General features: G+C 40.5%; 2 protein-coding genes and 1 pseudogene across 3 annotated transcripts; 1 reads left to right on the top strand and 2 right to left on the bottom strand.

The window, feature by feature from the left end:
- The first annotated feature begins 619 nt into the window (after positions 1-619).
- On the top strand, positions 620-7,354 carry LOC109474442 (annotated as a pseudogene).
- Positions 6,760-10,011, bottom strand: LOC109474624 (transmembrane protein 35B-like). Of its 2 annotated transcripts, none has more exons than XM_019774972.1 (3): positions 8,500-8,608; positions 7,971-8,121; positions 6,760-7,599 (listed from the first exon to the last, which is right to left on the bottom strand). In XM_019774972.1, exons 1-3 carry the CDS (start codon positions 8,590-8,592, stop codon positions 7,466-7,468), a joined length of 378 nt encoding a protein of 125 aa, XP_019630531.1. In that variant the 5' UTR covers positions 8,593-8,608; the 3' UTR covers positions 6,760-7,465. The 2 variants fall into 2 exon arrangements, with proteins under 2 accessions (XP_019630531.1, XP_019630530.1); XM_019774971.1 differs by lacking the exon at positions 8,500-8,608 and adding an exon at positions 9,874-10,011 and having other exon boundaries at positions 6,764-7,599.
- A 679-nt stretch (positions 10,012-10,690) lies between these two features.
- Positions 10,691-15,296, bottom strand: LOC109474565 (coiled-coil domain-containing protein 173-like). Its single transcript, XM_019774898.1, has 8 exons — positions 15,002-15,296; positions 14,490-14,663; positions 13,974-14,179; positions 13,394-13,550; positions 12,981-13,120; positions 12,381-12,573; positions 11,851-12,015; positions 10,691-11,646 (listed from the first exon to the last, which is right to left on the bottom strand). Exons 1-8 carry the CDS (start codon positions 15,194-15,196, stop codon positions 11,287-11,289), a joined length of 1,590 nt encoding a protein of 529 aa, XP_019630457.1. The 5' UTR covers positions 15,197-15,296; the 3' UTR covers positions 10,691-11,286.
- Positions 15,297-15,889: the final 593 nt, after the last annotated feature.

The raw sequence follows: 15,889 nt of genomic DNA on the forward strand, positions 1-15,889 counted from the left end.
ACTTTTGTAATATCATTATCACATAAGATATTTTGGTACAGAGAAAATTAGTAAAAAATGTTCAGATTGCTCAATCAACAATATATTCTACGAAAAATGGTTAACTCGATAACCCATCTTTAGAAATGTAACATTCCATCCTGCAGAGCACAGAATGACGTCATGTTGTGGAAATTTACCTCTCATTTGATTGGTTTAGAATGAGTATTTTTCATCGAAGCGACCAATCAGAACAGGTTTAACTTCTTGAAGTACCAAAGTCCAGTTCAAACCAGGAAGGGGACCTGGATGGAGTGAACGTGCTTGTATGTTTGTGTTTATGTTTATATTTATGAATATACAGGTCCAATTTTCGCGTGGAGCTTGAACAGAAGTGCATGGTTGCAATAATTTGCGATTTCGTTGGTACAAGTTTGTTTAAAGGTACTCTATAACGTTTTGAATAGTGTTGAACTTGTTCAACTTGGTCTGGAAGTCATAATAATTTGAATAATAATATTATAATTTGTTTTGCAAGAACAATAGGAATATAGTTGGCTTTCATGTTGTGTTGGCCTCTCTTCTGATGAAAAAAAATTTGCATAGTTGGCATGTAAAGATTGACACTTTGTGGATCATTATGAGTCAAGAGGTCATAACATTGATACCTAGCAGCCACACCCACTATAACTTTCAAGTCAGAAGTTGTGATGGTCATGTAATGAATGATTGATTAGTATACCTCAAGTATATTTTCTTGCATTTTACTGAACTACAGCTACAGTTTGCCCAATTTCTATGTATATCTCGCATGTAGAAACCAGGACTTGTACTAGTATCACCAGAGCGTGAGAGTGGGTATTTCAAACCCTAAGTTTAATTTTCATTCAGTTATTTGGAGCTATTCTAAGGTCACCAGCTGGCAGATTTCATCAAAGTTTTTTTTTTATCATCCAGGGTGAGTATTGAAGTTATAACTCTGTTACTCCTGGGTGCAACTTTGCAAGTGTGTATTTCTTCAGATTCAGACAGTCATCTGGGACTCAAGCAAGAAGCTTTTTGTTGTTTATTCTCTCTGCTGGCTTTATTTTTCTTAAGTAAAAGCTCGCTAACTCCTATTCTTTCCCCCCATTTCTAACAAAAATATTAACATAATATTCATTTATTGATTTATTTTGATTGATTGTTTTTGGATTAGTTTGGTTACGATATGAAATTATGAATCATTGTTTCGTTACTGATATCAGCTTCATTGTTTTTTCAGGTGCAAAGAAAAAAAAACAACTTCTGGACCTGGAGCAACATCTTGTAGAAAATGGATATCATTGCAGTAGTCACCATCATTGCTGCCAGCCTCCCAGCATGCCTTGCTTCTCTAGGTGACAGGTCATACAGTTTCCTCTCCTGTCTACAGACTTGTGAGAACACAAAGTGCCGAGGAACCGGACTAGTGCACTTCAACACAAACCAGCCTCGCTACATGACCCTGCTTGGCTGGGACTGTTATGAAGAGTGCAAGTACACGTGTATGTGGGAAACAGTGGAAGTGTTTCAGAGGGTTGGAAAAGATGTGCCACAGTTTTATGGAAAAGTAAGCTCTAAGCTTATCCAGTTTATTTATTCAAATTTTCGTCACTATGGCCCGCCATGGATTTTAACCCAGAACCTTCAGATTCTGAGTCAACAACCCTGACCACAAGACCTATTTGCCACTTTTGCCAGTTTGCAAGTTGGCAAGGTAGTCTTTTGGTTGACTTCGAATCTAAAGGCTCTGATTTCTTGTAACATGATGTTTTCTCTTGATTTCCCAGTGGCCATTTGTTAGAGTGTTGGGAGCCCAAGAGCCAGCTTCAGTGGTGTTCTCTGTTCTGAATGGACTGGCCCATCTCATCATGGTGGGGGTGTTCAGGTCCAGAGTGCCCAAAGAAGCACCTCTGTACTGGACTGTCAATGTGTACGCTTTGGTGAGTTCTGTTCTCATACTAGTATCTTATATAGGTTGAGACAGTTGAATGATGCTACATGTATTACGTTGTATATGATGTAATGTGAGTATCTTTGCCAAATGTATAGCTAAGAAATTTTTCTGTTTTTCACTTTCAGGTAGCTGTTAATGCATGGGTATGGTCCACTGTGTTCCATACTAGGGACCTAGTGTGGACAGAGGTATGTTTAGTACTGTAACTTCAGTGTGGTTTGCTTTTTGTAAATTGAAGTATAACAGGTACGATGAATTGCCATTTTTCTGATTACCATAACTGTTATCAGTTGTAATGTTGCTGCTACAGGAAAAAGATCCCTTGGAAGTTGCTTAGTCTTTCAACATATTTTGTTTCAAATCTACCTGTTACAGAGACTGGATTACTTCAGTGCAACATCCATCATTCTCTACCAACTGTTTCACTGTTTTAGAAGGTAAGTTGAATCTGATCTTCATACTTTGGCAAGGCCCAAAATCCTTTATTCTAAAACAATTGTCTGGTGCAGGTAATTTTCAAGGCTTGAAAAGTGCCCCAGAGGAGCTAACCTTTTGTTGTGTATATTGTTTAAAGTATTTGTAGAAAATACTTACTTCATTGTTTTGCAGGTGTTTTGGTGGTTTCTGGAAGTCCTTGCTGTTTGGAGTTGTCTTGCTCAGACTGTTTGCTGGCCATGTGTACTACCTGTCTGCTGTTAGCTTTGACTATGGGTACAACATGAAGGTCATGGTCACAGTAGGTGAGTCTGTCAAAATGTTGCCATATTCAGTCAGAAGATTTGTGTATATGTACATGCACTGATTCTTTATGATTAGTGATTTGACTGTTCAACCAATCAGAGACAGTTGACAGTTCGACCAATTAGAGAGCTTGTCTCATAGTCTTTGGTTTTCCACATCCTCATGTTTAGCTGTAGTGAATGGAGCCTTCTGGTTGGGTCTGGCAGTGAAGAACAGAAAGCAGCGGCACATGTGGAAATGCGGCACCGCCATCGTCCTTGTTAACCTTTTTGGACTGTTAGAGGTCGGAGACTTCTCTCCAATATGGTGGACGTTTGACGGCCATGCGCTGTGGCATGCTGGGACAGCACCAGTGGTGGTTCTATGGTACAGGTGTGTGCACCTGTTGTTTGTGTAAAAATTGAACCTTCATCCTGCTGACTTATCTGGAAAAAATTGCAAATTTGGTGCCAAAAGGTTTAAAGCAGTGGGGAAAAGGCTAACTTAAAGGTACTTGCTAGTAGATATATGTGTAGTTCCATAGATTGTAACACTATTTCTTTTAACAACGGCCACTCTAAGTCTAACTTAAAAGAATTGATATCAAATATATTTTCTGAAAGTTCTAACTTTCATGTTTTTCTCTTTCAGTTTCCTGATTGATGACTGCAGAGAACAGCTGAGACAAACACAACTGAAGATGTCATGATTTTTTTACTTAACTCTAGTAGCTGTGAAAACTTGTGTTACGAAATGTAATTTTATATATACCTGTTATACTACATTATTGACTACCTACTATGTACTAACTTTTCAGAACTGCCTGCCTAGCTATCACAGATAAATAGATTTGAATCAATAACAAGTGCAATGTACAACACAGGATGTGAATTAAACCTTTGTACATTTTTGTTGTTGCTCACAGCTATTTATAGAAGTTGTGTAAATAATAACAAATATACATATGTAACTGTATGTTACATGACAGATATGTAAGGATATAACATTGACATTGAAAATTACAGAAATCTTCTGAATTACTTTTTGTGAGAATAAAATCATTAGACTTTCTTTCATGGTGTTTTCTTCTCTGTTTTCTGCAATGAGGGTATGTAGGAAATATCAAAAGTTAACAAAACATACTTAACTTTTAGCATTAAGAATTCTGTCTTGTCTATTGCAACCATTTCTTCAAGATCCTATATTGGTGACTTTTACAAAGTACATTTGTAAAACTTAATAGTTGGCCATACATGTTTAAATCAGTACGGATAAGTTTTGAACTGACCAATCAGTGACAGTTATTTTTTCTCACTAGGGTCTTCCAGCAGAGGATGCAAGGCATTCTGGGATTGCTATGTATATTCTGGGCAATCCCAGGATCCATTGCTTCCCTGGGGGACCTGTCCAGGCCCTTCCAGAGATGTCTCTCTGGTTGTTGGAAGAACAACTGCACAGGTATTCTATTTGGAGTAGGATTTAACAGCTGCAATTTCTTGCACAAGATTAAGAAATCAAAGATGTTTAGATTGTTTTTATTCATAACTGTGTGAATTTCTGACTGATTTTGTGCACATTCTATTGTAACTTCCTCCCAGCCTATGGTTAGACAGTTTTGACTTCTAATTAGACCTTCCTGTCAGTCCGTGGTTACACCATTTCCCGTTATTTTCTGTGATTTCACTCACCGTTATGTACTAAAACTTTTATTCATGCATTCATTACTTTATTTTGTTCTTTTCTTTATTTTCCATTCATCCCTTCATTCATTCCCTGTACAGGGAGGGCCCTGGAGAGGTTTGGGCAACAGCAGCCGATGTACATGTTGATGTTGGGCTGGTACTGTCAGGAGGAGTGTAAATATGGCTGCATGTGGAGAACAGTGGAGAAGATACAGGCTGACCCCAGGGCTGTCGTACCACAGTTTTACGGAAAGGTGAGGTTGATTTTAGCATCATTTGGGTCAGGGAGGAAGAACACTGTTGTAATTATTTTTTGTGCCTTACACTGAAGTTTTACTGATTTTGTACACACACATGGGGCAACAGCTGTATTCCTGGTACTGGAATCCTCCCAAAGGCACACACACACACAAACACAGGCGAGTGCATGGCCCTGTGCTTGGTGCTGGAACCTACCAAAGACACAAGGAGCACACAGGCTGACAGACCTGTCCTTGGTGCTGAAAGATTTCCAAAGGCAGAACAAAGACACAAAGGCCTACAAACCAGCCTTTGGTGCTGAAAGCCCTTCAAAGATACACATACAGGCTAAAGAACCTGTCCTTAGTGCTGAAAGCTTTCTAACAACACACACAGGCTAATAGCACTGTCCTTGGTTCTGAGTACTACCTAAAGACACACATGGAAACAAAACAAAACAGACAGACCAGCAAACCTGTGCTTTGTGCTGGAAACTTTCCATTGACACATAGGCCAAAAGACTGGTCCAATCATCGACAAAATATTGTAAAATTATTGCTTCTTTTTTTATTTCCAGTGGCCGTTTGTCCGTGTACTTGGTATCCAGGAACCAGCCTCAGTTGTCTTCTCCATCCTGAATGGACTGGGCCATGTTGTGATGATAGGGGTGTTCAGGAGAAAAGTGCCAAGCCATGCCAAACTGTACAGTGTGGTGCACTGTTTAGCTGCAGTAAGTCTCAAGCTTTGATGCTTGATCTGGTAGAATGACAACCATTAAACCATTTCTTGTTCCTTTCATCTTTTCAAGTAAATGTGTTTATTTAACTTCTGGGCCATTTTTGCTCCTCTTTATCTTTCTGTTCTGTAACATACTGTTAGAAAGAACGTCAACTTTGTTTCAGGTTTCCATCAATGCCTGGTTTTGGTCAGCAGTTTTTCACACCAGGGACTTTTCATGGACAGAGGTACATACAAACATGTTGTCTTTATTTTCAGTTTCACTTGAGCACACACAGAAGTATGTATTTTCCAGACTTTATTTGTGCGGTATGTTTGTTGTAGAATGAAACATTTTAATTAAATGAACCATCTCAGATCTTTATGACTATGACATAATTAAATTAATCATCAAATCCTTTTCCCACCAGAAAATGGACTACTTCTGTGCCACATCACTGATAGTCTTCCAGCTTTTCATGTGGTTTACCAGGTATTTCATTTCATTAAAATAATCTATTCTGTTTTGTAGAAGATGAAGGTCATGATGAAATTTTTTCATGTCAAATCATAAACTTGACCTTATTTATTGAATGTCAGATGTTACATACTAGTATTCTTAAAATCCTTTTTTTCGTAGGTTTGGTGGTTTTAAAGAGTCTGCCGTATTTGGAGCCCTGCTAGCTGCACTGTTCAGCTCCCATGTGTACTACCTGGGCTTTGTCAAGTTTGACTACGGCTACAACATGCTGGCCAATGTGGCAGTGGGTAAGTTCTGAGGAGAGTTTTTTTATTAAGTCAGTGTATGTAGATAGTTATCCTTACCAGTCAGTGTAGAGTAGTGCCATCCAAAACGATTTGAGGGGGAGAGGCAAAACTGGATTTTCAATGTCAATTTTCTACTGATGTTTAATGTTACAGTAAGTTGAGATGGTCGCTAAACTTGAGGGTGTGCTGCCTCGAATGCAAATATGAAACAAACTGGGGTGTGACATCTTTAGGGGACTCTGCTAATTGCAGTCTTGAAAGTGTTTACATTTTGGAGTGTGAGTGAGATGTTTTATTGTACTGTTCTTGCAGGGCAGCTGAATGCGTTCTGTTGGCTGGGGTTTGCATTCAGAAACGTGCGACAGCGGAGGTACATGTGGAAGTGCATCGTCACGATTGTCTCCGTCAACTGTCTGCTGCTACTGGAACTGGGCGACTTCCCTCCAATATGGTGGACGTTTGATGCCCACTCACTGTGGCATGCTGGGACAGCGCCAGTGGTGCCGTTGTGGTACAGGTGAGTTCTGTGGGGTTTGTTTGTTTGTTTTTTGTTTTCATAACCTATGTGCTTTGGGATACTTTGTCTATGTTTGATGCATTGTGCCTGTCCTTGGTGCTGAAAATTATTCCATACTGTAAAAAGAAAGACTTCAAAGGGAAACATTATGATAACTTTTTAATAATCTGTAGAAATATAACATGGCATTGATACTAATCAGAAAAGCGTACTTAAAAAGTTTGGTCACATTTTGATCACAAGAATAACAAAGGTGTCTCTTTTCAATAAAACTGTCTGTTATCATCTTCACAGTTTCCTTATAGATGAGAGTCTGTACTTGCTGAGAGAAGCAGAGGAGAAAGATGTCTAGAAGACTGCACAAAGAGATTTGACTTTTTCTACCATTTTCTATGCAGTGCGTCGTAAGGAGTTATGATACAAAATTCTTGGTTTTTTATATGATTCTTCTACTTGTATCCACAATATTCAGTTAAAAAATCGATACTTTTAACATGTAAAGTACTGCTTTTTCAAACAGTGAACACCATATCAGATAATATTATGTTTCCAGTTACATATAATATTATATCATATGTAACAGCCAAAGCTAAATATGAAATTGTCCAGTTGTTTCAATGGGCAAGAATGTTTTGTATTTTCATCGTCATCTTAGACCTAAAGATTCCAACAGAAAAAAGTATCTGTGCCTATGCGCGAGTATATATGCAGAGATCATATTTGCAGGCCTAACAGAATGCATCAACAGGCAATGATTGCAGCAAAATTAAGCAATAAAAACAAATCAAATGATATCTAGTTTGTAATCCATGCCACAGTACCCTAACTCTTGTACCTAAGATTTGTTCTAAGCACTCAATTCTACTATAGAGTCTGGAACAGGTACAGCCCCAGTAAAGCCATGCACACAATTGGAGGGATCCAGTCAGTCTGTTTCCTCCCCAGTGACACCAGTGTGTAGAGTCCTCCCACCATTATTCCAAATAAGACCATGGCACCTAGAAATACATGTAGGATTTCTTTAATACATGTACATAATACATAATACATGAGTTGTTAAACTTTTGTATGTACACTAAGATTCAAGAATCACTCACCAATTTAATATTATCAAAGAATCTTCCACTGTCATCATAATCAGGAATCTGTCAATTTTTCTTCTTTCTATAGTATCTGGGGCCCAGTACAGGTTAGGTGCAGGTAGACACCGGAAATACCTGCACAGCTCCAATTTCCCCTGCACTAACCTGCTTATACCTAGTACATGGACCAGTGCAGGTTAGGTGCAGGTAGACATCAGAAATACTGGCACAGCTGGGTAAAAATGACTGAAACAAATTGCGAGAGTTGGAGAGTTAACGGTACATACTCGTGACTTGTTGTTCGTGTGAACCCAGTCCCAGCATGACCCCTGCGCCGAACTCTATCACTCCCACAGCGTACATGTACAGGGTCGGGTTAGGGACGATTCCCAACGGCTTCAGGGGAAACACTGTCGCAAACTTCACAAAGTCATCTTTCTGTAACAGAGAGAGAAACAGTATGCATCAATTAAAGCCTATCATTGATGTTATAAGCATTAACAATTGTCATGTAATTTGAATACCCCAAGCCATGGTGCCGGAAAGTAAACGTTACCTTTTCCATGATTAGGGGAAATATGGGAAATCTCCTTAAGAAACTGAGAATTTGAGAATTTCTTCTATTATCAGTGGGTCTGTTTTACAACACTGAGTGTGATTCCATTGCAATCCATTGCAATCCGTTTTAATCAATTGTTACGGGGCTCCTTGCACTCGCTGACCCGTGGCGAGAACAAGGAGCCCCGTTACAAAACGGATGGTAGTCCCGCTAGCAGGATCATTCATGCATTGTTCAACAACATAACAGATTTTCACCAGCTTAGCTTGTACAGGAATGAACGGAAACAGTTTGACAGCTCCAGCCGCTACGTAGAATAAACCGAGTCCGCCGCTGATGTATTCAGCCATTGTTGGCCTGCTTTTTTACGAGGGTCAGCTTTCATCGGGTATCAGACCGAAGTTTCGTTTACCATTTCGTCGGTCAGGGCTGTCGAAGGTAAAACTTACCTTAAGCGTGACACCCCCAGGCCGAATGATTAAGGTATGATGAAAGAAAAGTACTGTATGCCGGAAAATTTTATCATTCTCGTTAAAAATGGTTTCATGCTGCTTTCCGACTTGTACTGACTTTAAAAAAAAGCTTCGGGGACCGACTAACTGATTTAAAACGCGAAATAAAACAGGCTTTTTTTTTCAGAAATCAAAAACGGGAGAACCATGCACTCTTAACAAAATTTCAGTCAATTCAAAAACTCGACATTCGTGGATGTACGATGAAAAGATTGTCGACGTCCGGTTTGCATCGGCCGTCGGCCATAAGTGACCGATTGAAGGTCAGGTCAAACATATAGAATTACACTGGCTCACGTGAGTCTCTGCTGTCGTGACGCTTATAGATACCTCTCGAACCGGACAAGCGTTCGGTCGGTCGGTCAGATTTTGTCCGATATTCTCTGAAGGTAGATGTACGCTCAGTGGCCTGGCGCAATACACTGGGTTTTCTCTGCGCAAAGTTTCTGAATCTCAGTTCAAGTAGTGGTTTGAAATAAATGCGTTACGCCATCATAATCTCCTTGGATTCACTACGGGAAATTGTCTAACTCGCATGGACACGTTATTTTAGTTTGTTTTGTACGTCAGGGAATACACTAGCGTTTACAACCGTTTTTAATAAAACCTTCGGTAGCGGTTTATTTGTAACATTGAAAAATTTATCGCTCCGAACCTTATTTCATATCAATTTCATTACGTACAGTAATGCCAGAGTCAGTGATCCTTCCTCTTGAATTATTTTAACCATAACCCACAAAATCTTGTAGTATGTTTACCGTCTTTTAGCTAGACGAGACACATGCAACTCTATTTTTGCTTACTCATACATTTGTACTTCAGAAACTTTAATGCTATACAGTAATCGGATCATATAAGAGCAATTTTTTTAGAAAGGTGGAAATACTCTGCTTGGTCCGATGGCATGCATAGTAGTTTTAACTGAATTTTGAAGTGTTATGACAATTTGGAGTACGTTATCATTCTTATTAAAGTGAGTGCGTGCTTTTCGCACCCTTAGAACAAATAGGCGTTGGTCGCCTATGATTTCGGATCCCGAATCACAAACGTTAACGTTTCAAATAATAATCCACAAACCGTAACCGTTCTGTCAAACACACAAAAGAAGACTTTCCTTACCAAAACTCTGTGTGCTGGAATGAAAGAGAAGAGCTTGGGTAAACCAGTAGTGCAGTAGAACAGACCCAGCCCGATCGAGAGTAGATGCCCCAGTCCTGTCGCCATCTTGGATTGGAGTAGACTGTATAACGTTAGAGGTCGTCGCACCTTGCCAATGTGTAACCCTTTAGATCAGATAAAGTTCACCCGGACGGTGAGTGACATCGTTGGCCTGGCGATGACATGTTGGCATGGAATTTTTGATTCATACAGACAGGGATGACTAAATATATTTAAGCAATTGTGTAATCGCATTGGTCAGAATTGGTCTGTAGTGCAGGTAACGTTACCTTGATACAAGTGAGTCATGAGTGTATTTTTGTTTAGTAGATCAATTTTAGGAAATGTTTGTAAAATGCAGACTGATAAGTATTTGATTGTGTTTATCTTACATAAAGATCCATGACAGTGGAAGATTCTAGAACGCGCCCGTCTAACTTTGCAAGTGGGCGTGTCCGGCTGCTAACTGCTCAGATCACCTGCTAACAGGTGGTTGCAGTACCTAGATTAGCCACAGGGGGCGCTGCAGTTGCCGCATGGCTGACTGATGCTTTTGTTACAGATATGATGATAACGGTCTCAGATCATTCCAAAAAGTCACAACTTGAATATTTGAATTTGAAGTAGCCTTCATCCATCCATTCATCCATCCATCCATCCATCCATCTATACATACATATGTACATCCATCTATACATCCACACTTATTCTCTATCAAAAGTATATGTACATGTATAATAGAATTTGTGTCAGAAATGACTGAAACACCAAGCATGTGTAGGCTTGACTGTACAAGATGGATGCATTTTATTTGAAACAATGCAATAAATCTCTTTGTGATAACTTGGAAGCCTTGCCTGTTAGCAGCCAAGCAACTGGCAAATGTTACAAACTGTAACTCTAAAGTTTGGCATATCATGCACAGGACATGTCTATCTTATTTTCTACACCCATGTTTATTTACTGCATGTAATGTAACCTGAGGGCAAGTGTAAACTTTCCTACTTCATGCAAGCTGTGGTTTGTTTTAACAGTTTACTGCACTGGCTTACAATAATCTCCATCTGTTTCTACATGAAAAATATACAAAAGAGTAGTTTTTCTTGTAATAATCTTGCTGACATAACACTTCACAATATATACATGTAGACATATTTCTAGTAATGGCCAGAATTCATGAATCGTAAAATCAAACAAAACGATAACTGTAGCATATGTAAACTGCAAAGTAAATTGCAATGATACAATGTATATGCTATGTTTCAGTATCATTTCTGTGCATTTTAATCTTATGAAGACATTTCAACACTTAACGTATGAGACAACATACATTACTGTACAACCTTGTTAACAACATATCAATGATTACTGACTTCACCATACAAATCCTAGTCTTTTCTTGGCTTTATCTGCGGGAGCGATGTGTATGTTTTTAACATCCTCAGTTGTGGGACCCTGGTAAGCCGACAGCTGCGTACCCTGACCGTCAGTCGCCATGTAGCTGGGACGGATCCCTCCCTTCCCGTCAAACAACGGTCCCTTCCCGCCGCCGGCGCCCTCACGCGCCGCCTTGATGAGCGGGTACGGGTTCCTCCCGCCGTCGACCGCCTTCTTGATCACGTGACCGGCGTACTCCTGGAACTGCTGCTCCTCGACGGCGATGAGGTCAAAGTTCTTGCGGTCGTACTCCAGGTCTTCTTGTTTCTTGGTGACAAGCTGCTGTTTCTGTACACTCTGTGGGATAAAAGAGAATGTTTCATTAGCAAACAACAAACATCAGAAGCTATGAATCCAGCTTAAACCAGAAGGCAAACATCAGGAATTCAGCTTTGAATAACAGCAGTCTTTGACCACAAACAGTCTAATAGGGGTGGGGGCACTCTGAGAAATTGAATGAGTGAGTGAGTGAGATAAAAAAACATTAGAAACAGCCCCTACCGCTTGTCTGAGGTGCGTTGCGGCCAGGTTCTTCCTGTCCTGCAGCTGTTTGCGTTGTCTCTCCTCCTGTTTGGCCTGGAAGATCTTGTCTGCCTCCATCTTCAGCTCCAGAACCTCCTGGTCCTTCCTCTCCTTCTCTCTTCTCATCTGCTCCTGCTGGGAAAGCTGCAAAGTTGAAAATAATATGGGTTATTAAAAGTTAATCCTCTACAAATTTCATCAGGTCTTTCTTAGTAAATCTAGTAATATTAGCTATTTTATTTTCCCATATTTCAGTAAACTTTGGGTTTGGAACCACATCCTTGCCACAACATCACAATGTGGCAAAGAGTAGCAAATACCAATTAAAACTTTATTCTTTAATTAACCCTGAGGAAGGTTATTTGAGGTATTTCTGGAATTCCAACTGTTAAATGATGTTTTACAATCAAAATCTTTTTAAAAACAAACATATGAAGCGATCTACTGATTCAGAACTTCAAGCAACCGCTCTTGACTAGAACCCCCCAAGTTTAAGACAGCGTCCTCACCACTCCTGTCCTGTGTTCAGCGATGGACTTCAGCTCTGCCTTGATCTTCTCCTCCTTCTCCACGCGATCCGCCTCCATCTTTGCCTCGTTCTCGGCCACCGCCTTCGCGATCCGCTCGTCCTCGTTGTCCACCTTCTTCTTGAGCTGCTGGGACAGAAGGTCCACCATCTTGTCTCGGTGGTCCTGAACCTTCCTACAGTGGCAACAGAGTAATTGTTCGGTGAGTTTCCAGGTAGCTTTAGTGAAAGAATATAAATATGCAGTGTTCTAGCCAGCATCTGTCTTTTGACTTAATTTTGCTGCTCGTGACAGACAAAAAATTTTGCCCAATCCATCTTTGACAGACAAAAATCAGCATGCAAAGATATGGAAAGAGATGTCATTGAAGTAAGCTTAGTTGTGACAGAAAAAAAACAGTCCTAAGGACTGCAACATTTTTCAGCAACGTGCAGGCCGAGTGAGCAACATAGCTGGGATTCGAACTCATAACCTCTTGCTTCTGAGGCAGGGTCACCACAGGACAGCCTTACAAAACAGCTAAAAAAAATCTAAGCATTTGTAGGCCTAAGAAAATATCTTTAACTCATCATCACGACTTACTTGAACATTTCAGACTCTCTCTCCCTCCTGAGTTTTGTCATCTTTTTCTTGGCTGCAGCGAACAGACGGATTTCCTCGTCTTCCTCCTCCTCCTTCTGCTGCTCAATGGCTCGGATGGCGTCACGGTTTGCCGTGTGTTCCTGTTCATAAAATATGGAGTCAACATTAGAGAAAAGCACAATTCCTGGTGTAGTATGAATGACAAATACATTGTACATTGTTTTCTCAATGATGTATGTAGTGGAGACTCTTTGAAGCACTCAAAGTAAGCTCTCATCAAGCATGGGACAATGAGGTTAACGTCTCTTCCATTGAACTGTGTCTCTTTCCAGTAGCATACTCCAGGAGTTGTAATTGACAGGAGAATCAAGAGACAGTTCATCAAGGTGTCTATTTGTTTATAAGTTATTTACCTGATGTGCCATCATGAGCTCCATCTTCTCCTGTCTGCGCAGGTCGTCGAGCTTCCTGCGCTCCCACTCGTGCAGCCTGGCCAGCCGCTGGATCTCCTGACCCTCCCGCCGGTCCTCATGGTCCTCCGCCTCCAGAGCCTGATGGTGCTCCTGGATCCTGATGGAAGAACAGAAACATTAGAAATGTTCCTTTGAACTAATATTGTGATTCATAACAACAAGATTGAATGTTTGCCTGAAGAATTGCAGCGAGTTGATATTTTGATGGAAGATGTAGGCATTTTCCTCTGCAATAATATTGTGATTCATGGTAAGGAGATTGAATATTCGCCTGCAGAATTGCGAGTTGATATTTTTCTGCAATCAAGTAACTTTCCCTCTAAGTTGGAGGTAAGCAAAAATGATTGCGGACAGCAATGTTCATTGTCACACCATAATTGGACTCATTTACACATGAGGGTGCACAAATCTGGAAGAGATGCTCATCCATTGTAACTGACAGGAGAATCAAGAGAGTGACTCAGTTTAATATCAAACCAGAAAGTTTTAGATGAACAAAAACAGCAGTAAGAGAACGTACTGTTTGATCTGGAAGTTGGCGACGGTGGCCCTCTCCTCGTAGCGTTTCCTGGCGGCCATCTGGTCCTCCAGGATTGCACGCTCCCGGTCCTCCTGGAACTTCCGCAGCAGCTCCTTATCTTTGCCCTGATTGGCTCGTTCCTTCGCCTGCTTCAGTTCCACCTGCGCGTCACGCTCCTTCAGAACCTCCGTCAGCAGCAGGGCACCCTGGGAACAAACACAGGACCGTTAGATTCAAAACTAACAGGTGTACAGTGTGACCCACAAAAATTATATACGATGGTACAAAACAAGTATGTACAGGTGTAAAGACTTATGTAGAGCATTTACACCTCTACATAAGGACTACCTGGCCAACCAAGAGATTATTTTTACCATTGACAAAAGCTTTAAGAGAGTGACCACCTGTCCACATAGAGCTGAGATTCTTTCAGTCCCTGGAGTGGTCTTCTTGGTCAGCTTTGACTCTATACAAGAAAAATACTGTTCAATCACAAGATTAGACATCAACACTTACATGGAAGCCCTTGACCCTGTCAGTCTGGTAGTACTGCTGTGTTTTGGCCTTCTCTATGGCCTTCCTCCGCTGCTCTGCCTGGTACTTTGCCTCTTCAATGTCCACCTGCACACGTTCAGCCTCCTCGATATCCTCACGGATCTTACGAGCTTCCAGCCTCTTCTGCCGCTGGCCCTGTTTGGAAAGATTAAAATGATTGATTAGTTTTTTTTTATATTTGAAAGAAAACAGAAAAGTGATTTGTGCACAATTATAATGCCTGAAAGGAATTTTAGTGACAACTTGTGACTGCTTTCAAACTTAGTTGCAAATCCTGGGCAATTTTGTATTTTGCTAACACCAATTTCCTGAGTCTAATTACCTTTCAAAATTTTTGCCTAGGCAACACTGATGGTGACTGCTTAAAATTTCTTTTGAAAAATGTTGACATACCACAAAACTAAATGTGTAGAACTCATTAAACTACAGTACACCAAACAGCAGTTTAGAATTTGGTATAAAAGAAGGCTTACAGCGATAGTGTTCGCCCAGTTCTTGACCACATCCTTGGACCGTGAGTGGAGAGCCTCCTTGTCCTCGCGGATGCGCTGTGCTTTCTGTGCCTCTCGGTTCTGCATAGTCCCGTATGTCAGCGTTCCTTGGATCCGCTCAAAATCCTTCTTAGACAGAACCATCACGTCTCGGAGATCTGTCCCACCCGGCGCCATGAACTCTGTATGCTGGCCGTTCTCTGTAGGTGTAACTGTAGATGTAGAAAATATATATTCATGATCATCTATCTCTTAGTCTGTGTTCAATGTTTTGGTAGATAAAAAGGCTGGATAAGAAAGACTCCGAGTCAAGTATTGTGACGTCTTCTGTGGAAATTGTTTAATACATGTAGATGTTATTTCATGGTTATATTTCGCAATGTAATTAAATTATGGCATGTGGTTGACATAATCTGAGTCCTCATTGACATACGTTCGTTTCATTGTCATTATTTTTAAGATTCAGAAATAAAAACAGACCAAACTTAACGTTACCATGACTGATGCATCAAGGCATCCAAATTGGATAATAATAGCAACACATAACGTTAGAAACAGTACAAAAAGTATGAGTATAAATTAAGACGAGGCCATGAAAATACAAATGTAGACGATGAATACAGTAAAATTATGTTATCTTACAATGAGTGTATCTCGTGGAATAATCGTCAGACCACTGGTATAATTCATGGCCCAGAATAAAAGGAAAATCTGGAATGATTTCCCGGGGTTGGAAAACCTACCTGCAGGAGGCGGAGTTCTGGCCTGTCCCTGTCTTCTTCCGTGTCGAATCACTTGAGACGAGCTTGTCATCGTTTTGGTCGCCATTTTAGTCGGTACAGACACCTAGCTATCGTTCTGTGTTGGCGA

The sequence above is a fragment of the Branchiostoma belcheri genome, unplaced genomic scaffold (assembly GCF_001625305.1).
Source record: "Branchiostoma belcheri isolate BF01 breed outbred unplaced genomic scaffold, Haploidv18h27 scaffold31, whole genome shotgun sequence".
In the NCBI taxonomy this organism is placed as follows: domain Eukaryota; kingdom Metazoa; phylum Chordata; class Leptocardii; order Amphioxiformes; family Branchiostomatidae; genus Branchiostoma; species Branchiostoma belcheri.